The sequence below is a fragment of the Daldinia loculata genome (assembly GCF_022478755.1).
Source record: "Daldinia loculata strain CBS 113971 unplaced genomic scaffold F4817scaffold_116, whole genome shotgun sequence".
NCBI classification, from domain to species: Eukaryota; Fungi; Ascomycota; class Sordariomycetes; order Xylariales; family Hypoxylaceae; genus Daldinia; species Daldinia loculata.
This window is the reverse complement of record NW_026054970.1, coordinates 12,897-37,868: the sequence shown is the minus strand read 5'-3', so window position 1 is coordinate 37,868 and position 24,972 is coordinate 12,897. Positions and strand designations below refer to the sequence as shown.

The 24,972-nt window shown below is 46.3% G+C and overlaps 9 protein-coding genes across 9 annotated transcripts; 3 read left to right on the top strand and 6 right to left on the bottom strand.

Annotated features, from left to right (window-relative positions):
• Positions 1–1,176: 1,176 nt before the first annotated feature.
• Positions 1,177–2,335, top strand: F4817DRAFT_30300 (uncharacterized protein). The gene has a single exon (XM_049299815.1). The coding sequence runs from the start codon at positions 1,348–1,350 to the stop codon at positions 1,804–1,806; it is 459 nt and encodes a 152-aa protein (XP_049153546.1). The 5' UTR covers positions 1,177–1,347; the 3' UTR covers positions 1,807–2,335.
• On the bottom strand, positions 2,252–3,477 carry F4817DRAFT_362766 (uncharacterized protein; the record flags this gene model as incomplete). Its single annotated transcript, XM_049306565.1, has 2 exons — positions 2,252–2,821; positions 2,878–3,477. The coding sequence occupies 2 exons, from the start codon at positions 3,475–3,477 to the stop codon at positions 2,252–2,254; spliced, it is 1,170 nt and encodes a 389-aa protein (XP_049153545.1).
• A 988-nt stretch (positions 3,478–4,465) lies between these two features.
• F4817DRAFT_363571 (uncharacterized protein) lies at positions 4,466–5,410 on the bottom strand (the record flags this gene model as incomplete). The annotated part of the gene is made up of 2 exons (XM_049306657.1): positions 4,466–5,177; positions 5,238–5,410. 2 exons carry the CDS (start codon positions 5,408–5,410, stop codon positions 4,595–4,597), a joined length of 756 nt encoding a protein of 251 aa, XP_049153544.1. The 3' UTR covers positions 4,466–4,594.
• Positions 5,411–6,209: 799 nt separating this feature from the next.
• F4817DRAFT_30278 (uncharacterized protein) lies at positions 6,210–7,363 on the top strand. Its single transcript, XM_049299811.1, has one exon. The coding sequence runs from the start codon at positions 6,321–6,323 to the stop codon at positions 7,233–7,235; it is 915 nt and encodes a 304-aa protein (XP_049153543.1). The 5' UTR covers positions 6,210–6,320; the 3' UTR covers positions 7,236–7,363.
• F4817DRAFT_363567 (ankyrin repeat-containing domain protein) lies at positions 7,364–8,229 on the top strand (the record flags this gene model as incomplete). The annotated part of the gene is made up of 1 exon (XM_049306656.1): positions 7,364–8,229. Exon 1 carries the CDS (start codon positions 7,492–7,494, stop codon positions 8,227–8,229), a length of 738 nt encoding a protein of 245 aa, XP_049153542.1. The 5' UTR covers positions 7,364–7,491.
• Positions 8,230–8,252: 23 nt separating this feature from the next.
• Positions 8,253–9,600, bottom strand: F4817DRAFT_30258 (uncharacterized protein). Its single transcript, XM_049299807.1, has 3 exons — positions 9,538–9,600; positions 8,958–9,476; positions 8,253–8,892 (listed from the first exon to the last, which is right to left on the bottom strand). The coding sequence occupies exons 2-3, from the start codon at positions 9,410–9,412 to the stop codon at positions 8,286–8,288; spliced, it is 1,062 nt and encodes a 353-aa protein (XP_049153541.1). The 5' UTR covers positions 9,413–9,476; positions 9,538–9,600; the 3' UTR covers positions 8,253–8,285.
• On the bottom strand, positions 9,599–11,700 carry F4817DRAFT_30267 (FMN-linked oxidoreductase). Its single transcript, XM_049299810.1, has 2 exons — positions 11,388–11,700; positions 9,599–11,324 (listed from the first exon to the last, which is right to left on the bottom strand). Exons 1-2 carry the CDS (start codon positions 11,511–11,513, stop codon positions 9,729–9,731), a joined length of 1,722 nt encoding a protein of 573 aa, XP_049153540.1. The 5' UTR covers positions 11,514–11,700; the 3' UTR covers positions 9,599–9,728.
• A 1,410-nt stretch (positions 11,701–13,110) lies between these two features.
• On the bottom strand, positions 13,111–16,361 carry F4817DRAFT_30201 (uncharacterized protein). Its single transcript, XM_049299798.1, has 5 exons — positions 16,239–16,361; positions 14,890–16,096; positions 13,785–14,775; positions 13,350–13,735; positions 13,111–13,285 (listed from the first exon to the last, which is right to left on the bottom strand). The coding sequence occupies exons 2-5, from the start codon at positions 15,946–15,948 to the stop codon at positions 13,238–13,240; spliced, it is 2,484 nt and encodes an 827-aa protein (XP_049153539.1). The 5' UTR covers positions 15,949–16,096; positions 16,239–16,361; the 3' UTR covers positions 13,111–13,237.
• A 6,884-nt stretch (positions 16,362–23,245) lies between these two features.
• Positions 23,246–23,587, bottom strand: F4817DRAFT_321439 (uncharacterized protein; the record flags this gene model as incomplete). Its single annotated transcript, XM_049301289.1, has 2 exons — positions 23,246–23,425; positions 23,495–23,587. The coding sequence occupies 2 exons, from the start codon at positions 23,585–23,587 to the stop codon at positions 23,246–23,248; spliced, it is 273 nt and encodes a 90-aa protein (XP_049153538.1).
• Positions 23,588–24,972: the final 1,385 nt, after the last annotated feature.

The window sequence follows — 24,972 nt, the reverse complement described above, 5'->3', positions numbered from 1 at the left end:
AAATTAAATTAATTGCGTTATTTATTTACGTAAGCGTTTACAAAAAGTGTTTACTTAATTTTAAAAGTGTTTTTTACGTTATATATAAATTTAACTTTTTTAATTAATTAATTATATTTTAACGTATGTTTAATAAATTTTTTGTAAAATTAATTAACTTATTATAATATTATATAAAAATTTTAATAATTAATATTATTAAATAAAACGCATTTTACATGACTTTTTTATTTTATTTATATGTGTTTTAAATTTTATATAATAAAATAATAAAGGAAAAAATTATTAATTATAAAATAATTTTAAAGATTTAATTGGTTGGAAAAATTATAATAATATTAATAAAATATAAAAAAGTTAATAACATTTACTTTTTTAAACGTTTATTTAAAAAAACAAGTACGTAATACTTTTTAAAAGTATTTTAATAAAGTTATTTTAAATAAATTTTAAATATTTTAATAATAATATAATATTTAATATACATCGTATAAACATATAATTTAATTTATTATTTTCGCATTAATTAAAACTATAAAATAATATTAATTATAACGTTTAAATTATTATTTTTAAAAAGTTATTTAAAAATATTATATATATAAAATAATTAAAAATTTAAATTAATAATTAAATCTTTTAATTTAATTAATTAACTTTAAAAATTAATAATAAAAATAATTTAAATAATAAAACTTATATAATTATATATATAAAAATATATAACTTTTTAATATTTTTACCAATTTTAGTTTAAATTATATGTAATTTAAATTAAAATTTTTATTATTTTCCAATTAAAATAATAATGTTTTTTAAAAAATATTTAAATAAATATTCGTTAAATTATTATAATATAAAATAAATAAAATGTATATATTACTTTGTAAATTATATACATAAAGCAAATAGTCGAGTTTATACTATATCCTTAGCGTTATTATTATCTGTCAAACAATCAGTACGCACGATTAAGGCAATAATGATGTAATTACTAATGATCTTATTGTATGTTGTTGTGACTATGTTGTAAAAGTGTAAGATCGTGAGAACGCGTGGAACGCGAGTAATTACAGGGAAATCAGAGATTTCAGGTCACATGACAGTGCTGACTAATCTGACATTATCGTATTAGACATAGTGCCACCGACTTTTTCGATTTTGGCATAAATGTCCTAACCGTCCACCATAGCAGCTGTAGAATCTAGCTTAAACCCCGAATCAGCTGTTGACGGGCTGGCGGGAGTTAATGAGTAATGACGTATTATCCTAAAGATTTCAGTCAAAAAGGGCTACCAGGTTTACGCCACCTATATTTTGAACGGGATTCTATAAGCTTGTACAGACATGCCTCACCATAAACGAGCGGATCTCCTTAACGCCGCCATAGCTTTCTGCGAGAGCTTTGCGCAGAAAAAACCACCCGACGAGATACTAAGCCATTTCTCGTCCTCCACCAACATATTGGCATACGAGCATGGACTCAAGAAACTCGCCCCTTTCCTCGGTCGAGAATTCCGGGGGCACGACGGGGTACAGGAATACTTCAGCACCATTTCCTCGTGTCTAAGCTACGAGGATATGTGCTTCGCGGACTACATTGTCGATGCTGTTGAGAATCGCGTCGCAGTCCGCGGCACCGCCAAGTTCACGTGGACGGCTACGGGCGAGAGCTGGGATGAAGTCTTCGCATATGCGCTTAAATTCGATGGTCAGTACAAAGTTCTTAGCTATCAGGTCTGGGCCGACTCTGGCGCTGCATATCTTGCGAGTAAGGGTCATCTAAAGGAGTTAGAAAGTGATTAAAGGCAATTCACTAGTTTATGATGAGTGTTCCAAGAAGTTACGCCAATATATCTAGTGCGCCCAGAGGCCCTAGAAGTGAAGAAATATAGTATTTAATATGCCATATCACTTGTCATTTACACTACCTAATCTATGCTCTAAGTGCTTTCATCGCTCGCTTAGTGAATCCTTAATGACTGGCATGCCAATTGCTGCCGTGTAGAATTTCAGAATACCGCCGTCTTCTATACAGACGACTTTGGGCAACTATTTCATGTCCATAAGCTTTATAAGGACATAATCCAACCCAGCCCAACAAGCAACCCACATAATCAACTCTCCTTTTATAGTCATTGAAGACAGCACGTCTCCAGCGATCGAGTTAAACGGAGTGGAGACCAACTAATATTGAGATGGAACTCCCCATCCCCTTTTAACTCGCATCGAGATTCTCCATCCTAACTCTTCATTTCCTCTTCGCGTCGTTCTCGCTTTCCTGGACAAGCTCGTCACGCTCCCAGAGCAGTGCAAATGCACCAGCTACGAATCCACCAAGGAAAGACCACTTTGCGGCCGTCTGTATGGCCTTCGCCGGAGAGGATCCGGTTTGTTGAAGATACAAGTACAAGGCCCATATAAGCATCGCTCCGTTTCCTAGGTACAGATCGAACAGGTAGAAATCGGCGACCAAGGGACCAAACCTACCAGGTCCGTTGGCGAGCGGGTCTATGGCCGGCTGTCCGAGGAAGGGGTGGGGTAGCCACGTCTTCGTGAAAGTGATGTCCGTGAAAAAGGAAGTAAAGCCGGGGAATGCGTAAATGAGAGCGGAACGTAAGGGACCGGGTAGCACAGATGTAGCCATGAATGGCAAGTGTGTTAGCACGGAAACCGCCATGTTGAATTGGTATACTGTCGACACAGCCACATAAAAGCCCTTGCCGGGTGTAGTAGGCTTGCCATTGCTGTCCTTCGGGCTGAGAGTGCCAACTGTGGAGTTGGCCACGCTCTTGAATAGGTCCATTGCAATCACCGTCCACTAAAGGAAATATGATTAGTATTTAGAAAGGTGCAGGACAATCTCTATCTACTTACCGGCCCGAAAGGAATCCAGAACGCAATCCAGCTATAATGGCCGATGGAAGAGAAGAGCGAAGGCAAGCTCATGAAGAGAGTAGGAATAAGGGTTCCTAAGGTCAGGGAGATGGGCATAAGTGCTAGGTCCCAGAGGTCCACGAATAGGAGCTTCGCAGATTCGCCCGTAATTCTGCCACCCTTGCTTTCCAACTTCGAGATGGGCGACGTAAGAAGATGCAACCCGAAGTATAGCGGTAAAGAAAACGCCCACGAGATCGCCTGGAAGACCACGCCGAGGGTTCCAGCCCAACTAACGGCGAGACCGCGGTTTCCTGCTCGCCTACACTCGAGCAAGAGAAGACCCCATCCGACGCAGAACTGGCCCATGGACTCGATGTAGAGCGCCCAGGTATTCCAGCGGAGCTCAGGATCGTCGATCAGCGCCGCCACGAAGGCCGTCCAATGCGAGATTATCGCGTCCACGAACCAGATGCCGGTGTACTTGTACTTGAAGGGTACCGGGCCACCTATCAAGACCACAGCTTCTTCACTCCCGCCGGCGATGGCTCTTAACAGCTTACCTAACGGACCTGCGAAAAGCTGTCCGTCGGTAGCCATGACTCCGAAAAGTCCCATCCCCAAGAAAAGCGCGGAAAGCGCAAGCCTCCCTTGGGACGCCTTTATCAACGAGTTAGCCCAGTTACGAATGTACTAGTTATATAAAAACCTAGGCGGGAATTCTTACCATGAGGGATTACGTAGTAGGGCTGTATTCACAACTACAAACTCTCAAACTACAAGCCTAAGAATGGGAAGAACACCTTAGATTCTCGTTAAGTTTTTCAAAATTTGCGATATTCTCCAAGACCACAGGACATTGCGAGCGATAATATATGTACATGTAAGCTCTTTATAAATAAGATCCGTCCACGGGGGTGTAAGAACGGGAAGACGGGGCCGTTCCGGTCCGTTTAATGCCGCTCATCAGGTGCTTTCCCCTAAGGGGCAGAGAGCTTTCCCCTAAAGGTAGAGAAGTGCATTCCTTCGGGGGTGTAAGACGGGTAGACGGGTCCGCCCCGGTTCGATAAATCCCGCTTATCAAGATCTGCTGGGGGGCTATCACCGTACATATGCACATATTTTCTAAATGCAAACGCTGATTACCAAGTTTGTGACTAATTCCGTGCATCGGACGCCCGTATCTTTCGATTCGAGCATTTCTCGCCAACCACCAGGACTCTTTTAAGCTAAGATGCGGCCGCCCGATCGACGGATTTCGGCCGTGGAAATAGTGCGGGTACCACTGCCGCAGGATTGCGGGGTTAGGGCTAACGGAGGGGAGTTTAACAGGTGGGGTTCCTTCTAGATCTGCCTTTCTTCCTGCAAGCTTATCACATCCACACCTGCCATTCTTCACTTCTTCAGCAACTTCTTCAGTAAATTGGCCTGACACAACAGCTTTAGAGGTGTTATACATGTAACCTTATTTAAATAAAGTTTCCCCCAAAGAGAAGGCACCTGCAATTCATACGAAGAAGGTGCGAGTCCTACTGTAAGGTATATTTAAGATCGGCGATCGAACAAGACATCTGCATTCTTCCAAAATATATCGTCACCCTATTCGTCGAACTTTCAATCTCCTCATTACTCTTCCACGGCGATAGCAAAAGGCATTGGTCGTGGTGTCGTCCAGACCTACGACCAAAAGTCGTCTTTCTCTACATATACATCTCCGTTACGAGCCCTTGAGGAACCCGATGCTCTCATATGAGTAAAAAGCCATGCTCGGTCCTACCGGTAGAGAAGACGTCCCCTCCCAAGCCCGAGTGAAGGTATGCCCATTCTGAATACGCGCATTCTCTTCCATGGATACGTCTCCGTACTGGTGGCCCTGCCTTTGGACAGACTCAATCGCCTTTTTCATGTCATCATCGATGCCTTGCACAAGTTGTTGCAAGTGCCGCATCGTGGACCCTTGATCGGCAATGGCTGAAGTAAGCTGTCTGACTTCTTCTCTAGCCATTGGATAGATTTGCTGCAGCAAATCGATCAACGATGTGATATCGCTAATAAGTTGCATCGCATGTTCTCTGCTGTACAGCACCCAGCGCGTAATGTTGATCGGGTTAGCTCTATTTCGTCTGCGCCGCGCAAATATCTCCCGCATTTTTCTGCTTAAAGAATGTTCATTCTTCTCTCTTCCCTCATCCCGTTCCGAGCGATCTCCGGCCTGGTCACATGATGGTCGGAACTTTTGAGACAACTTATTTGATTCCTCGAGAAGTTCGAGGATTCGAATAAGCGCATCTTTTGCAGTCCTGATTCGGTCGTTGGTTGTTAATGGGTTGCTCAATTATGGGTCCCTATCGACTCCTAACGCTTCTCCCCAGCGTGAGAGCCGCAGCTCGAGCATTCTCAACCGTAGTTGAAAGTTCTGAAAATCAGATCCAAGATGGCGTCCGGCTTGGATGCAGCCAATTCCATCGATACGTGCGCCTAGGGCTGAAGCGAGGCCTACGGCGCCTGCTACGATACCAAGGACTTCAGCCATTTTGAAACTTGCTTTATAACGTATCCAGGTTAAGTAAGAGACGAGGAACCCAAGGCTTTTGAGCGCTTAATATAGATAGTTTATACAAAAACTTTTGGGCATCTGTCTGCCTTACCTTATTGCCTTGATCGCTAAGCCCTGTTACTTACGTGTCATTCCACGGCATAGGTCGCGGCCATGCAGCATCCAATGAAGCATTTCAGCCATACACCCTACTAATGAGCAAAGAGCGTGAGCAAATCTAACATCTTTCCCGCCCGTTAGCCTGCCTCTCTTCTAGCCATTTCCGGTTCCAAAAGAATTCGCATTCACATACAGAGCCAAACATCGCTATAAACTCCATCTAGCTTGATGTCCGGGCAAGCGGAGCCTTCATCCTATATCCAGTTCATTTCTGGGAACAGCCGTGTTCACAATGGCCATACGTTTTCTCAATCCACAAGCGGACAAAACTCTGCTCACCTAAATGAGCCGATCAGCGAACCTCCCGGCCGCCTTTGCGAGTTGTTGCGGTTCGACCAGATTCATGCCCGTCGACAAAACCTTCGATTGCCCAGCCCAGATACTTGTAGTTGGGTTCTGGATACTTATGAATACAAGGCTTGGATTAACTCAGATGAAATCAGCCGCCACCATGGATTACTCTGGATCAAAGGAAAGCCAGGCGTGGGGAAATCTATACTTATGAAATATCTCTTTGAAAAGTCGGCGATTAAGGTGCCTGATTTCAAGATAATTTCATTCTTCTTCAATGCGAGAGGTCATGAACTCGAACGGACAGTAAAAGGGCTATATCAAGCCCTTATATGGCAGATCATGAAGACCTTCCCAGACACCAAGAGTGTCTTCGGCTTTACTGATATCAATTAGAGAAGCGCTGGTCCTACTGATTGATGGTCAAGATGGTCATATGATCGATATCCAGCGTTATATCGACTCTACTCTTGCCATCGATTCATCACAATCCAGCGAAGATATCAAGTCTCAGATTCTCAAAAAGGCTTCTGGTGTATTCCTTTGGGTAGCTCTGGTAATTCCAATGTTAAACAAAGCCTTCGATTCGGGAAAGACAGATGCTTTGAATAAGCGACTTCGTGAACTACCAACCGAGCTCAGCCTCCTATTCCACGATATGCTAATGCGGGATTCAGAAGACTGCGATTCCATGTTACTCTGTATCCAGCTCGTACTTCTTGCAAAACATCCGTTGAGCTTACAGGAACTCTACTGCGGTATCAGAACTGGTCTCAATGACCCGGCCCCGCATAGTTCTCTCCCGGGATATTATACGATGCGCCGGTATATTCTTAGCTCTTCAAAAGGTTTAGTAGTGGAAGTATACCTTAATTCTATATCTTCTATGCAATTCATCCACGAATCTGTTAGGGAGTTTTTTCTAGTTGACGGCCATAGGCTGCAAAGTGTAGTCCCACAATATTGGCCTCATCTAAGCAACAACTTTATAGGCATAAGTCAAGATGCTTTAAAAGAGGTTTGTTTTAGCGAGATGACGACCAGAATACCAGATGTTGATGTAATGGTCAATAACTTTACCAGGGACTACAAAAATCAGAGAGTAACAAGAAGTAAGGTAACAAAAGCTTACCCATTTCTTCAGTATGCCGTCTCCAATGTCCTTTTCCACTCCAACGAAGCGCAGTCTTATGGAGTACAGCAGTCGGATTGGATCGAGCAATTTCCGCTACCTAAATGGATCAACCTTTACAATATTTGGCCGGACGGTGCTACGATCCATCGGCCCGATGTAAACATGCTATATGTTCTTGCGTGGCAGGACTTTCCACCTCGTCAAGCAATCCCCTGATAGATTACGGCACATCCGTATTAGGGGAGGTATCTATGGTACACCTTTAATCGCTGCATTAGCATGCGGTTGCCGCCAAGTTGCCCGAGATCTTGGCTTCCAGGTTTTCTTAGACCAAGGCCTCGATATTCAAATAAATCAGCAAGAATAAAAGTTCTTTTCACAGCTAGAGCGTAATTATTTGTATTATGGAGTGAGTGATCATTCGGAGCAGAGCTTATTCACCTGCTTAGCAGAGCTGGACTGTGTGGTGGCCATGAGGGCCCTAGTTCTACTAGGGGAAGATATCAATCAACCGAACGAGAGAGGACAGACGCCTCTGATGTATGCTAGCATATGGGTGTCTGCTAATGTAGTTCGATGGCTCTGGTCGCATCAAGATATTAATAAGAACATTGTGGATAACCGGGGCCTGAGTGCGTTAACACATTGCTGCAAAGTGCTTTATTATAGAGTTTTGGGAACGCACAAAGCAGAACTTTTTATCGACATTTGTCGTATATTTCTCGAAGATGATAGTTGGCTCAATTTTGACCTCCCGGATGTGGAAGGGAGAACAGCGCTTTCGCACGCAGTTAGTTCCAACAAATTAGAGCTGGTGGAAATGCTCTTGAATAAAGAGGCAGATCCTAACTCTAGGGACAATTTAGGTCGTACGCCCTTATCTTACGCAGTTGGATTGGGCACGTCAGGTATGACTGAAAAGCTACTCGCCCGGCCAGGAGTTGACAGAGACGCGAAAGACAACCAGGGATTAACCCCATTGCGACGGGCATTGCGGTATCCTGAAGTTGTCTCAATGCTACTTGAGACGGGGGAGGTGGACGTCAACTCAAACGCCGATGACGGCTTGACGCCGTTAACTGCTGCAAAACTATTGAAGGAAAAAACATTCAGTATCAGCACAATACGTGATATCAAATCTACCATCGCAATACTGGAAAGATACAACCGGTATGGAAGAAGCTGGAAGGACAAATCCTCTAATTCCTAGTCCTCGGGTGACATAAACATGGTCTATTATCATATAGATTAGCTAGGTATAGGTAGTTACAGTAGATCGATCTTAAACCTCGTCTCTAGATTAATAAGAAACCCATCTAGGGATAACATCTTATACCGTCCAATTTCATCATCACATATAGGCACTAGAGCAGGCCCGTTCGCAAGACGGCTAGTGAAGCCGGCAGAAAGCAACAGGCCCGTGATCCGTGCAAGTTTGATAGTTTGGACGGTATCTTCGTCCACTCCTCCAACTTGCTGCACGAACGTGCTCCAGAACACATCCTGTAAAGTGGCATGATCCTCGTATCGGCTCCAGCCGTCTCGAAGACGAAGTTTCCCCGTTAAAGCCTCGAGAGAATGAAGATTTAGTCCGAAGGGACATATCTCAGCTTCAGCCCAATCGACGACGCCGACGAGATGACACGATGTCTCGTCGACTATAATATTGCACGTGCCGAAGTCGCGGTGTAAGAGCACCATAGGCAGGGATAGAATGGTATCTATCGAATCGATGCAGTTCTGGATAATAGGGCGGAAGCGATCCGGAAGTGCAGAGTATAGCAGCCGTAACTCACTGACGTATGTCCCGCGAAGCTTCTCGCGATCCTCTGGACTGACCTGCTGAGGGGCGTTCCACGAGAGAGCGAAGAACCTAAGCAGGTTAGATACATCTAACCTAGTCGCGAAAGGTGCAACGCAAACAGAAAGCCAACCTACCGCGCAACACCCACCATCAAATTCCTCCGCCAACCAAACCACTCCTGCGAATTATCAGGTCCATCATACGCCAGGATAAAATCCAAATGCGTAACCCCCCGGACCCGACTCATCAAGTACACACAAAGCCCTTCCTTCCCATTCCCATCCCCATCCGCCCCCATCTGCCCTTCAAACGAAACCGTCGGCGTCAACTCCCCATAAACCTCCCGCGCCAACACCGCAGTCTCCATCTTAAGCTCCAGAGACCGGAGCCGGAACTGTACGACGTACTCCTGGTCCCGCCCGGCATACACGGAGTAACTACAGACGCCCTGGACCTTGACCGGAACGACGGTACCGTCCCCCGCGAGTTCCGCCGCTCGGGAATCACATTGGGCTCGGGTGGCGGAGGTCTTGGTGAAAAAGGTGGTGATTTCAGCGTCTACTGAGTATTCCAGATTTGCGGTAGACATGTCCGGTTACATAACCTAGCAAAGTGAACCGTCAAAATATGTGGGAGTTGTAATAGATAGACGTCTGTATGATCCAGTAATTAGCATGAACAGGTTATATACGGTTAGTGTAATAACTCACGAACCTCAAAGCAGACAATATTCGCTCACCGCTACTGAAGGTATCCGATGGTTTCGTTTTGTGGCAGTGCCACCCCTTGCATTTGCTAGACTTGTAAATTTCTATAGAATCTAACCTTGGATATAGCCTTATCCAACACACGCTTTATGTTATGCCATGATCTATAGTAACCTTTATATTCCCAATCTCTAACCTCTACCCACAAACTAGCTCATCAGCCGTAAGCGCCGGCTTCTTCGCATCCATAGGGGGCTCCTTAATCCTCGCTATGCCGTCCGGCTTCGGTAATTCCGCATCGCCCACGTTTATATCCCCTTGGGCCCCGGCTTGGGTCTCTAATTCCTGTTTCTTCTTCTCCTTCTTACTAAGACTTATGCTCCCGTTCGCCAGGGCCTCCTTCGGAAGCGGTCGCACTATGGGTTGTGCGATCCACCACGGCCGCTTGCATTTCTTGACGGTTGCTACCGAGCTTTCCGGATCGAAATCCGTGTCTTCGGTATCTTCTGTCTTTGTCGATTCTGCTGACTCCTTATTTTCTACCGCTTTGGGTTGTGCTTCTGGTTCTTCTATGCTTTTACCTCCAGTCCTCTCGTATTCGATAAGGCCTTCGGCTACACGCCGCTCTACCATATCGAGGATATTCTCGACAGCTGGAACGTCGCCGGCGTGGCACTTTGCTAGAGCGTCACGGATATCTATGTGTTTCGATATGAAGTGTCTTAGGAGATGGAATAAGTGAGGTCGGACCGCAAGGAGATTCGGCGAGGTGCATTTCTCGTTCCTGCTGCCGCCATCCTTCTTCCTTTTTTTGCGCGCCGGGCCCTCCTCTTGCTCTGCATCCTTGTCTTTTCCTTCAGCAAGCCAACTCTCGTCATCCCCAATAATGAATAAGGGCCTTCGCGCTGGCGGATCCCGTTGTAGGACGTATTTGTGTATGATGTCCATATAACGTCTAAATACGGCGTCTATTCGATAGCCACCCTTGCCGTCTATACCTCGCCAATACTCTCGTCCCTCTTGTCCAGGAGGTGGCGGTTGCGCAAAGATGGCCGGATCGCTTAGATTTCCCTCCGCGCTCATGACGGCGTCTGCGCCCGTTACCTCGAGACATCTTTCCAGATCTCCGTGCTGGAGAATATTGCCATTGGCGAAAATGACCGTTTCCTTGGGTAGGTTCTCTCTTAGATAGCGCAGGTATTCCCAGTCTGCGACACCGGTTATATGACCCTTTTGCTCTCGTCTTCGTCCGTGGACGGTAATGATACTTGCGCCCGCAGCCAACACGTTCTTAGCATAAGCTAGAGTGTCCTCCTTGGTCTCCAATATACGGATCTTTGCTGTAATAGGTACGGGGAGGTTCTTATGAAGGGTATTGATCAGCTTGTAGATAAGTTCCTGGTCCTCTTGCAAGAATGCGCCATAGTGACCTTTGCGCGCTATACCCTGGGGACAGCCGAGGTTCAAGTCGACGGCGTCGCAATAAGGCGCAGCAAGGGTTGCTGCACCCAGTAAGTGTTCGGGATCATTGGCGCAGAACTGCACGAATAGAGGACGATCGAATGCCGGGTTACCATCCAGGAATGGGGGTAATTGTTCGGTGTTCGTAGATGCAGGCGTAGAATTCGGCGTTGTCGAAGCAGGAGTAGACGGAGAGGGTCGGGTCGCTTCGAAGTGCGATTCTCTATATTTGGCTGTTTCTTTAAATAATCGAGCATGGAACATAGGCGTATAAGCTAAGAGTTTCGAGTTCTCGTCTGGAGTGAGAAACGACCGAGTAAGCATGCGCCAGGCCTAAGATTAACGGCTGTTAGTATTCGACGTTCTCATTATAGGATGACGATATAGGAGACATACGAACTCCGACTGGCCGACCATAGGCGCAAGCACAAACTTTGGGCTACCTATGCTTTCATAGAACACCCGCCCATGTAACTTGGTCTTAGCCGCGGTCGTTGCCCCATTGGCCGCGGTTGAAGCCATTGCGACGTGCTTTCTGGCTATTATTTTCCAGCCAAGGCCGGTAATATTCCAGCGCGTACGCAATTTCGTAACAATCTCCAGGATGACGACTGCGGGCGTTACTAACTTGCGGTTGAAGAGTATCACAAGATGAAGTTCGCATAGGAAATAGGAAATGATTGGTTTAGCTAAGAAAATCTACGATAATTTTGGCGGGGCTTATCTAGCTCCGAAATACGCTACGAAGTATATATTAGGTAATGTCCGGATTGCGCTTTCCTCGCAACTACCAATGCCAAGTATCATGCTATAAGAATACATGTATAGTTGGCATTATATGTACGGAATACATGCATCTATAAGTATACTATAATCCTTACTAAGGCCTATTGCCAAACCTAAAGACTCATACTAATATAACCAAATAAAGAAAATAAAAATAAACAAACCTCAACAACCTACATAGCTCCCACAAAATACAACAAATCTTAGATATCATCTCAGCCTTGCATAAGACCCCTCAAGACCCCGAGGCCAGGAGTTCGCATAAGAAAAATAATCTTGGCACAGGAAAATGGAACCAAAGCGCTGCGCCTCATTTGTACCCTCTACATCTCGTATTAATCGACCGAGTACCTCTACATAGTACTCTTGGGGAGATCGCGCTTGGCCGTTGCAACCTCTTGGCCACCCTCCTAACGCTCTCCGGTTAGGCTAGACCGTTGCTAAGAGAGGAAGACCCTGGAAAACAAGTGGAAAACAAGCATCTATGCATCGTACTGGTGCCAGTTTACGTGCGAGAATATTGGCCAAGAGGAGAAACCAAGGCATAGTATGCCCATACGTATGCATAGCGCCGAAAGAACTTGGAAAATGCTGGATACTGATATTCACTCTTGTCCCGGTTCAAATACGTAGGTAGCCATCGGATCTTTCCTTAATAGTACATTACTTCCATCCACTAGAGCAAACATCATCATAACACCTCAAAGTCGTGAACGATAAGACAAAATAGACTGTTATTCTCTCGTTCAAACTTCAACTGATAACTCCCTCATGTCCTCCGGCTAAAAAATTAGGATGGCAGAATACAACATAGATACATAAATCTATGATTGCTTCCAAAAATTCGATCTTGCTTAGCTGTGTCGTCGGGGATAATTATAGCTTCAGTTCAGATAGGCAAGAGAGATGATAGATAGGTTGCCACCGTTTTCCATGATCCACTGAAGGGATCTGCCTTGCCTTCACATGCTAGTCCCAGTGCTGTAGTATTCCTCCTCCGCTCCGAAGGACGCGGGGTGTTTTCGGGTCAGCATATCTCTACCTATTGGGGATGTCACCCTCCAGATGTCTGACCGCCTCCTGTCATACGCCTGCCACACCGAATGCACTCCTACCAACTCAAATCCAAGCCATAGCTTCTTTTACCCCTGAATACGTCAGGGCCGGGGGGCAAGTGCCTGATGCAAATATGTTCCGACGAAAGTGATGTCCTCAATAGAGCCATCGGGTCCCCGCCGTTACCAGTACTGTGTGGATATTATAGCAACGAACAGGTTCTTTTGTGCTCAGAAAATAGCTCCATAATGTAAATTCGAAAAAACGCCGCGACACCTTACTATGCTAACCATGTACAAACGCCGTAGACTCGAGTGACAAATACATGATCGCAGGTCTATAGGCCTTTAATCGAGAAGGGAACCCATTTTTGCTGGAATATCGTGGTGTAGCGCTCATCGTCGTTAGAAAAAGTGCGTATAGACCTTGGACGTCTCATGAACCTCCATTTCCTGTAGTTACATGTAAGCGAAGCTCCCAAAAGCAAAATCGCGGAACATTTCCGTTCTTGCTTACCATCTTGAAGGTGTTCAGCTCCTCCTTGATCTGTTGAGCGAGCATGGGCGTTAGACGATTGCAGGTCGCAATATCACCACGGCGGTCGTACTCTCCGCTCGGCCACGTGTCGTAGAACACGATCCGCGGGCTAAAGGTCGCATTTCGTTTGCCAGATGATCCTTGAGGCGTCGTGGGCGCACTCTTCGTGTCTTGGCGAAGGCGTAACGCTGATACAAAATAATCCTCGCTACCAATGGTAAGGGTTTCGTTTCGTTTATGGGCTTGGCCTTGGTCGTCGTTTGGAGTACTAGGAGTGGTAGAGCTAGGAGAGTTAGAGACGTTGGGAATTGCCGGGAGATCAAAGCCGGGGCCTCCAGCGGAAGGACTAGGTGAATTGCTACGAGCTACAACCGTGTTAGATAAAGCAGTTAACAATCTTGGCATTGGACCTACTCTTCAGAATACCCTTCCGGATAGTAGCGAGGACTTCGGCTCGCTCCCTCTCGCCACCGATGATGCTTTTCCTCGAGGCCGAGTTGTCCAGGTTCGAGTTCCCTAGATAGTCAGAAGGATGACCATCTACAGAGATCTCCGCGTTGCCAGTCTCCAAAGGAGGCAAGGTAGGGGCCTGTTGCGAAGCGGTGGAATTGGCATTGACTCGCTCGCGCTCGGCTTCAACCGTGACCATCGACACAGCCGCTTGAGAACCCTCGGGTATTGTCATGTCCTCGCCGGGTGCCCCGATAATCGATTTGGGCCTAAATAATCCAACCAATGATCTACCACTTTTCTTCATCCCCCGTCCCATCTTGCGGAGCATAATCGACGCAGAAGATGCTGTCGAGGAAATCGAAAGGTTATCGGTTGATCCCGCGAATAGTCTGGTACCGGCGTAGATGCTACTACCGATACCGCTCTCCTCCTGTTTTTGTGCAATCCGTGCTTGTTCCGCCTCGTAGAGGTCCATGGGCTGGGCATCCTTGTGCAACTTCGACGGCTCATTTTGCGATGTCTTTCCCGCTTCAGAAGTGATATCCTGACCGGTAACTTTCCGGAGTTCGGCAGCGCTCCCAAAAGAGAAGGCTCGCCTTAATCGCGACGTCTTGGTCTTCGATTTCCCGCCTTTCTCGTTGATTGCAGCGAGATGCTTAGCTGCGGGACTATCCGTCATCAAGCTAGGAGAAGGCGTCGAAGGCTTAGTTGAAGCCGGCTCCGGTGCACGGGCAGGCGCTGCCGAGTCATCAGGAGAGGACCCGGGAGCCATGGTTACCGGCTTCGATAACGGAGATGGATTGGTAATTCGTTTGCCGACATCAGTTGATGATGAACCGCGAGGCGGTATGTTCACCTGCTTTGATTGATCCTGTCCAGACTTCCTTTCTGTAGAGGTGGAGGAGGCGGGGCTGGCCGTGGGGGCAGACGCATTAGAGCTTCGATTGGCAGACTATATAACAGCACTTTCAGTTAGCATCTCACTGTGGCAATTTCCCCCCTGGGCGTTTACTGATTGGGTGATCCCTGGGAACTTTTTTTTCGCTCCCTATGGTGCAAAACTCACCGAAGATGGCCTAGAACTGCTGCTCCCACTCGAAACGAGACTTTCAGAACTGCCGTTGCTAGTCCGCACGGTATTTTTATCTATAGCAGAACCGCTCCGTGCAGCATTTCTCTGGTCCTTATCTAAAGCACCTTGTTTCCTCGAGGCGGCTAGTGCTTCTAGGCGGAATGTCTCCTCCGCTTGCTTCTTGAATTCCTGCGGGGTCAGGGGGGTGGGGTAATCGGAAGAATTGATTGAGTGTATGCTACGCCGCCGATATCTTCTAGCTTCTTCTTCGGTGGGATGTCGGTATAGCTGCATGTCGTCCATCGCTACCCCGGTACCGTAGGCACTATGCGGCCTATTCGAAAGGGAAACGGGATTTCTGGTCGTTCCTGCTTTCCGATCTGGCATGGCTCGGGGATTATAAAGATGGACCACGGTAGCCATGCCAGAGCCCGATGGCATTGCCGAACCGTGTGGTTGTTGCACCTGCGGAACGCTAGGTGACGAGTCTGTATACCTTGGAGATGGCCGCCTATATCGTTCCGGCGAAGGTTTCGCAGCAGCGACTTGGGCGAATGTCGGCTGGCTAGCTGAAAGATTCAACGCGGGCAATTGAGGTCGGGGTCCAGGAGTAGACATAGTCCGCGAGTCATCGTGAGGATGTCCGCCAGACATTGCAGCTTGGCCAGAGCTACTGCTGCCCGACGAGTTCGAGTTTCCGGGATAACGAGAGCGAGCTGCGGCGTTCGGATCTACCATCTGCGTATTGGGCACATTCGATGACGAACGATAAGCTCCGTATTGTTGCCATTGTCCGCCATTAGCCAGACTGGGCGTCGCTGTAAATGCATATGGTTGAACAGGGGCTGGTGCGTTGCCACGATAGGTATTCGACCCTCCTCCAACACTGCCAGACAAGGTATGATAGTTGTTCCTCTGCTGGTTGCTTATGTATGCCTGATTAGGCTGGTTTCCCGAAGGGGGCGGCATTATTCCTGAAGTCGTGCCGGGTCTGGTCTGAAGCAACGTTACTGTTCCACTTTGCTGAGGGTAAGTTTGGACCAGAGCAGCCATATTCAAAGACTGAAGGCCCAAACAGTCGGCTGGACGGGCTAACGAGCGAAGTAATTCGATTCGATTCGCCTGGTTAACTTGTTTTTTTATAACTTAGATGGGGCTTCGATGGGAAGAGGCTACCCGTGAACCATGTAAAAGGATGACCCTGTGGTATTCATGTTAGCAGGTAAGATAAACTCGTAATAATGATATACTAAACAGCCACAAATCATGATAGCCAAATTCCTACTTTACCAGGCCCGAGTTGGCCAAAGGGGACAATCAACACCAAGTAGAAAAATGCACACCTTGAAAATATCGACGTCTCGCAAACTGTACGCTTAATCACGTAGAAATTTCGGTCGAGAGATGACGAGAAGCGTAACGGGATGTTAACGATGGTAAAGTCGGGAAATCGGAAGGGCGCCTGCGACCAGGGAAAAACGAGTGATGATCTCCAGTAAGAAGCCCACTATTACCATGAGCTATCTTTTTTTTATCTAGACTGCCGAGTATCTCACGGCAACTAGTTCTGGAGCGGCCGGTTCGGGTTCGATAGGGTTTCGGTGCCACGATTGACACGAAGGGGAATAGACGAGACTCTATTAGGAGGACATGGGAAGATGTTGTCACGATCACCCTATCCGTGCTGCCGGCCAAGAAAAGAGATAATCTGTTTTTGGGAGTTTCTTGTTTTAAGAGATGCGAAAGCCTTCTAATCTGATGGTGCTGGATAGTCTAAGACAAGCACCAAAGGAGATGGCTCGGAGTAGACGTAGAAAATCTAGGAAAAAAAATTGGAAAGGGATGGCAGAAAAAGGGCTGTTGACAAAAGGGGAACCGTGGGATGATGACAACAAAAAAAAACAGAGTGCAATTTCTGAATAACGCTATGTACTATGTAGTCAAGTAAATAGAGAATATGACGGGGGGATAGGAAGAAGGAGAGATAGTAAAGGGGGGGAAAGAGAGTTGATGATATTCAGAAGGGCATAGGGATAGAAAGGGAAAGAAGATTGGAAGTTGAGGTTCGAATTCTATGTTTCTAGCAGTGCCAGCTACCTAGCGGATAGCGCACATAGAAGCATAAACGTAGCGTTGGATCCAATTCTGAGCCAATTCAACTAGGAGGTAGGAGGTACCTAGGGTACTGCTACTACTGTCAAATGTAGGGATGTTAGCTGGAGGGATGGTACCTAAGGTATGGGGGTGGGTGTGCATACAAGCTTTGTACAAGCATATCAGGTAGCGAACAGTGAATGTGGGCCGTAGCCAAAGCTACATACATGTACATAGAACGCGTTGCAACTGCAGGTTCGCTCAGCGGAACTAGCTATATGTGGGTACCTGACTGTATTCTGTATTGTACATAGTACGCCCGACAACGACAGAGTGAGTACCAGCTTCCTCTATCGTAAGTACTTACATTACAAGCGCAAGCAGTTTTAATGGGTCTAGCTTCCCGAGCCGGGACATGGAATAGTACAGACGGATGTACCTAATGTATTAGGTAGTCAAGTCCGCTATATACATTTCTATTAGGCATTATAGCATTAAATTCGTTAATAAAACTACATCTACCAAATCAGCAATCCAAATCAGCAATCCAAACCAGCAGCACCTCGCTCCCCTTTTCGACTGCGACTCAAAGAGTGGCACAGGGTCTGCTAACAACGCATGTAGGTGTGTGAGCTCGCAACATTCTTATACGAAAGAGGAGAAAAACACTGTAGATATGGGCCGATACGAATTCCTTAACTGCATGACATATTACACATAGTTATTACAACTAATCCGTACAAAGCCTTCGAACACCGCTCATTCAATATTTACAAGTACTTAGCGAGTACGCACAATCATCAAATATGTAGTAGATGATAAGGGGCGCGCTAGCAAGCGTTGAAGAGCCATTGTTATTGTTTGTTCGTAGCAAAATACGTGTTTGATACCTACTCCAGGTACCGCGACCGTGCTATCTCAGATTGCAGGGCTCTCTTCTAGACAATCTGCTAATCCGCTTTCGTCTAAGCTCGTATGCCAATTAACCATTAAACCTCCACCCCGGCGGGATTGTTCTGTTGATGAGACAGGGGGAGCTATCAGATGGTCATTGGCTGTTGCCCATGTCTTCTATGTCGCGCTAGACAAGAATGACAAGGAATCGGGTCTGCTTTACAGCATGACGCGGCAGCCATACGAAATATTTTTACAGAGTACGGAATAGGTACTTAAACATAAAGGAACCCGGAGAGAACTCGCCGCACATCATTCTGCAGCCATGGTTCGATTTGCTCATAAGCCCAAGAACTTCATGGTACTGCGACCGCTATGTCGGCGTGTCGGCGTGTCGGCGTGTGGGGAGTGGCAGAGGTGGATTTCCCTAGCGAGCTTCGAGAATATTTGGATCTTGCGGAGCAAGCAAGCAACCAACCTGCCAGCGTCGTACAAGCGGTACATGAGGAATCGAAATCTCGGTGGACATAGCGCACTCTTTATTTTGTCGATCCTGGACAATGAATGACGTGACTTGTCATACGTGGGAGGCTTATACACTAGCTCACTCACGATTTGAAGACGATCAAGACGATCAAAACGATAGAGGCTCAGTATATGTTTACATCTAACGTTCTGCGACACTGTGTTGCTTTGTGCCCCTCCATCGCTACTGATTGAGTTCAATGTCATCTGAAGTCTTCAAACCTTGAAGGGCCGGCCCTGTACTGGCACTCCATGCAAAGTTTCCAACCTCCTCCAAGGAAAATAGGAAATAGGAAATGATGCACCCAACCGATTCAGGTACAGATTCCCAAATAGTGTAATGAGAGTGGATCAGCAGGAGAAAAAGAGATATCTTGATAGATCTACGACAGCAGATACTGGAAGTGGTCACGACATAGGTCGCTCCATACATACATAGTAGTTCAAAAGCCCATGTCTTGAACATGCCCTGCTTTCTGCGGGCACAGTAACACAAAAGATTGCTAATACCGTACGGATTGTTTAGGAGTCGCGGGACCAGCGGAGTTCGCTCATTTCAAGCGCCCAAAAGGAGCGCAGGAACCAACTCTCGCTAGCGATCAACGCCATCCTCTACTCGTTTTAGCTGGTAACTAAGAATTATGCAGACGCAACTGTATGAAAATGGTATGGAAATAGGAAATAGCACGGACAACTCATAACAAGACACCTTAAATACAAAGCCTCACTTCAATAACCGAGGTACCCGCACCGTTGCCGAAGTTGTAGCTATGCGATAATATAACATGGCAAGCTGGCAAGCTGGCAAGTTGGTCTGTACTATGTTCTAGAATACAATGGACAGCTGCTTCTCGAAAAGGGTATTACCTTTCTATGTATCGCGATGATGTCCTCCCATATTCATAAACCGGTGTCCACATGGTCAACAGCAGGTCCACTACGATATGATCATCGATCTGACGATCTATTAGGAGCAGAGGCCAGTATGATCCAATCGTTATTACAAATCGGTTAGATGCAAAAGACTCCAGCATAAACGGGTCGATTTCTGTTTTCATCATCCGTGGAGAGACCCCCTTTTTCCCCACGTCCAAGTAGGTGTTAATGGAGCGAGCCCCTATATTTTTTACGAGCAAGATCTACTAAATAGTACATGCCAATTCGTATATCGTATACACTAGTTGTCGGTCTATTCTAATCGTTAGCTTGTGAGTTGATTACATCATACAACTCAGATATATCGTCTCCCAGTTTAATCCCAGTTTAAAAAAGGAAGCATATTCGATTACTTACCTTAGCTCGATCCCTATATGTAAGTAAGGATACAATACAATCCTACAACATCAAACATGCAAATGTTATATATTCACGTCAGTGGTTGAAGATATAGATATTCCTTGCCTCAAAGAGAAGGTATCACTTTCGAAACGGCAGTTCGACATTCTGGATGTATCAAGTGTAACCCAAAGCTGTGTCTTAGAAGTGAACTTAGCAGCCAGTAAGATGCCACCCAGCGTTCCAGCAGGGAAGGTCTATCTGTAACTTTAAGCTTGGCGGCATGCGACAAAGATGGTGCCAAGTTAATGCTTTCAGAATTGCCATTTTTCATCCTACCCATCCAGATGATGAATGGACAAACACTCACAAATGATTAAATTACTAACAATAACCACAATCCATATTGTAGGACTAGTCTTTGTTCTAATTTATTACATACGGGAAAATAGGAACTAATTCTACCCCCGCATATCCATGGCCTAGGTAAAGCAGTACTTCCCAGACAACTCTAATAGAACGGCTGTCCTAATCCCAAGAATATGGAAACCGGTCTTCCCAGCAAAGACCCCTATGTCTACATTGGGGAATCTGACATGTCTAACTCTCTACTAATAAGCTCTAATAAAGGTACTCCATGATCATTCTGAATAAATCCAAGTCATATCATGGTGTCTAATAGCTCATTTTCTTTCCATATTTTCGCTACAGGTATCACAGTCTTCTAGCGGCGGTAACAGGACAACGTCTACAATCCAGGGAGCTAGGAACTTTCATAGAATCTAGAATGCCAAGGGTCGTAACAATCTTACACAGGAACTTCCATGACCTGCTTGTAGCCCCATTGGTCGCTTATAGTTTTACAGCAAGCACATATATTTAAGACCCCATCATCGTCACGATCACTATTTCAATCCTTCAATCGGCAAACAATGCATGTTAAGACAGGGGGTCCACGCTTAATCGAATCTCGACCCAGACCGCAAGTTGCCTCTCTAGCTCCCGAGTCATGTGAAAGGCATCATGTTTGTGGCTCTGTGTTGACACTCCTTTGCGAGCCGCAAATAAGGCCATCCACGACGCTTCGCGAACAACTCGGCTATTCGATCTAGACCCTCACCACGAATGTCCCGCGCCAAGGTTCGGGATCATGGATTCTCGGGAGTTCTGCGTAGTGGACTAGCTTGTGCAACTGGGCCAGGGGGAAAACCCGATCTGGGAGTCGAGACCTTTCGAATCACCACGACGTATTCCAGCCACTCGGAGATCAAAAAATGGGATTTTTGCTAGTAAAGTGTCACGGCTCGACGCCGGTGGCCCGGTCACGAAGAATCCTGTCGCTCTACGGGCCTCTGCGTTCTGTAGGTATTCTTGGGGCACGACATAGAGGAGCACTACATATCTTATCCGAATCCGACGTTGCCCCAGGCTCTTCAATCTAACTACGTGAGAGGACTGTAACAATATCTGGCCTTTTCGCTAGTTTCGCGTTTCGTCTTGGATGGGTGTGCTTCCGTTTCGTTTCGTTTCATTTCATTCACGCATGCGATAGCAACGCCCATCAAGATCGCACCGCAGACAAGCCTCTGCTTTTTGTTCTCGAGGTTCGCCCCGAGCGTCGGGCCCGCGTAGTAGACGCACCGATGTATTCCAGGATCAGGGAGTCGGGTAGGGGCATGAAGAATGGTGTCGCCTGCCGCGCGTGCATTAAAGGAATGTTAGCACCCGTTACTGACGGCCCAAAACTGCGCTATGTCGGAGATAAATTTGCGGCAGCCATACGTCCCTACTGGTAGGGGTGACTATGGCTTCTAGTACCAGGACACGGGGAACCGGGCCTCGGAGTGTGAGAAAAGACGCCGTGGTGTCATATTCCGGCAGACCTCGATCCACGGGCAACCTTTTACATTGGAAAGGACCATTAGTCAATCTATAAGCACTTTATCGGCCGCAGTTAGGCACGGAGCGTTATTTTGAGGGGTATGTCGTTGGGCATTCACTACACTCTAGATTCACCAGGAAGCTGATAATCCCTTGGCCCTGCCTCATAGTAGAGGTACAACGAGAAGTATTGATGAAATATCTACACAGGTACCTAATGCATCAGGATTGTTCAGGGATATGTACGAACCCACCCAGATCGCAGGTATCATGCAGGTTGGAAGTAAAGAAGCAAGTACAAGCCGAGGCTTGGGGATAATTAAGTTGGAATTGAGAGCAGCTACCCGCCGCTACGGTCTGTCGCCTCCAAGTACCGACCGTGCGTCACATAAAATGGCTGGTATCCAGGGTCTAAGTAGTAGGCACCCGACGATACCGACTTTTAGAAGCATGCCGCCGAGCCTCATTTCAAGATAGATACATACCTGAGATATATTACCGACGGGAAATAGCCTAGAAAGAAATTTAACCCTAAAATATGGATATCGTAAGGAAGATTCTAGGAGCTGTGGCCTTCCGGTCCCGAGTATGAATTCCCCTAGGTCATGCCGCATTGGGGTGTACTTGGTGTATGTAGTCATCGACAATATGATGACCACGATACTCTTGTAGAGATATGTCATGAGAAACCTTTCAAATAAACAATTTACTCTATAGCCCTCATTATAGTACTAGGTAGTATGTCTATAGGTAATTATAGTCTTTAGTATAGAAATCAAGTAGTCAAAGTCTGGAAGAGAGACTGATATAATGTATACCATTTATGGCGACCATTTTTAAAGCTATCAATGACGCATGTTTCACCCGTTCCCCCAATAAGACATGTTTAGTGCTGCGGCTCATGGCATAATACTTAGAGATCAGCCCATCTCATGGCTTGATGAATTCCCCTGAGATCTTACTTTCAGGTACGATCGAGTCTATATTCAGATCCTCTTACCGTAGGAAGTACACGAACTCTTTATATGCGCAACAGCATAGCGGTGTAATTCTTATTGGAACCTAAGTGAATGATGTAATCTGACTGAAGAGACGATGTGACGTCTAGTCCTTAATTACAACGCCCTTGCTTGGAGGTTGAATACTAAATGGAAAATTTTGGCGATAAACACGAATCATCACTGCCGATATCCGAGAAATTGCAAGGCAACATACTATCTACTTCTTTACGCCTGTGCCTTTTTAGCGCCAAACAGACCTACTTGACTCCCTAGAGGATAATTGTTGAATAGACCATTGCATTCTTCACCAATAGGACGGGTGCGTTTCCCTACGTGCTCAACTAGCCGGCTATGACGGCACCCAGGTCCGCTGACCGGGGGTATTTGCAATCGAGGTCCCCGTGAAGATGCATCACTAGGTCGATATATGATTGGGAAAGGGGATAATGGTATTAGGTGCGCTTGACCAGCTTTTATTCGTATCTCATTTCTCATTCTAATTATATCATTACATGAAGCAAGTAGTGGTCTAAATATGATCCCATCCCGCGTGAACTATCTGAGTGCGCCGCTTTCAATTAAATCCCAATCATGCAGTCGTAGAGTAGAAACTGTATCAAACAGAACTGCAGTTATCGACAAGATTATCTCAGGGCCGACCTCGATCTGGAAGAGGTAGACTAATGCTTCTTGAAAATGTTGGACCAACCGCCAAAGAGGTACTGGTCGGTGTGTCGCCCACAATGAGTGTAGAGATTTACCGTCGGCGCGTGGTGCTTCGGGTGATGAGACTTGTGATTCGACTCATGACTGCCCAATAATTTGCGACGCTCATCAGACTGACTGTCCCTGGGAGTGTCCTGCGGGGAGTTAGAATTAGGGTTGGAGGCGGCAGCGCGTAATTGCGAGTAACAAGTAACTCTACTGACCTTGTCTTTTTCTGAATAGTAAGAACCAATGCTGTCCTGACGACGATACGTAGATTCGCCAGAGTCCCTGGCTGAAGATCCACTTTGAGACATCTCGAATTGAGGCTGGTGTGAACAAGTAAGTGGTCGAGGTTGGGGAATTGGTATTCTGAGCTGTACACAAAGTAACTCGTAATTCCACCAGACACGAGCTTATCGGGACGAGGTTCTTCGGATGTCGTAGGGAGTCGGGTCTGAATTAAGTTGTATATAGGTAGGTATGTAATTATGTGGTAAGCTTCAAGCTTCAGTAAGGCTGCCGACTTAACAGCTGTGTTAAGGACAATATGTAAAACGAATGCCCCCCAGGGTAGCTAGTCTCGCACGCCTGGTGCAGTTATTTATATGATGACCGTAGAAGAAGCCCGGCTATTCGGAACGGATTTGGGTCTCGAGAATCAGAGACAAAACCTCGCTGCCTGGGGTTGGCCTTATATACATGTATTCTTGACAGGGGAGCTTGGCGGCTCAAGTCAAGGATCACTTGGCCCAACATATCGTCGTAGGGAAGGATGCTGGTTAGCGTGTGTACGAGAAGCACGGGCAGATAGAGCAAAAAGACAGGGTCCTCGGCTAGACGGCCTTCTGTAAGGCCAATTGAAGAATGAGCTATCTATCCTCGTGGCCAATGGGTCTGCGGCTCTAATGCGGGCAAGGCAGGGAAATGAGCAACAGACGGTGTATGACTGAGGCCAGAAGCACCGCTATTACTCACCCCGCAAGTGATCTTCCGTTGCAGGTGGGACAAGCCCAGTCAGCCCTATTAAAATCGGCGGTGCCGTGACACGCAGCCAAGACATCATGTATGTATGTATGTAGGTAGGTATGTATATTGATCAGGTCGGTATCGAAACCTGGTTAGTGGTTTAACGTTGGGATTTATCTGTACGTTCCCACGTTTGCTGCCTGAACGAAATGCCATGTTCGAATGAGTTGCCCTGTATTGACCGAACTGATAATGTTTTGTTCGCCTGAATTCGCCTGAAACGACACGAGCGCGGGGTATTCCGAAGAGTCGAGTGGTCGAAGACTTGGCTTGCCGAGAGACAAGATATTGAGTAATCGGGGGGCACCAATAGCGTTTGTAGGAGCTGAAGCTATTCTGGTGAGCAGGTGAATGAAAATAGGTTGCGATGAACGCAATATGCTCCTTTATTCGAAATGGTGGAAGCATATAATTATGTGATTGGTAACTTGACCCATCAGAAATACCTTCTCATGACTAGATCAGGGCAGATGAGCTACATAGATAATTTGCCGGTCCGCATTGTGGATAAATGACTTAATGTGCTCGATTCCTTCGACGTTCGCGAACCACTTGACGCCTAGGAATACTAAAGAAATCCCCATACGAATAGAGTGTGGGGAAGCGGGAATGGTCTATCCAATAGAATCATCTTCTATTAACTAGATACTATGAGGTAGTTATGTATTTATGT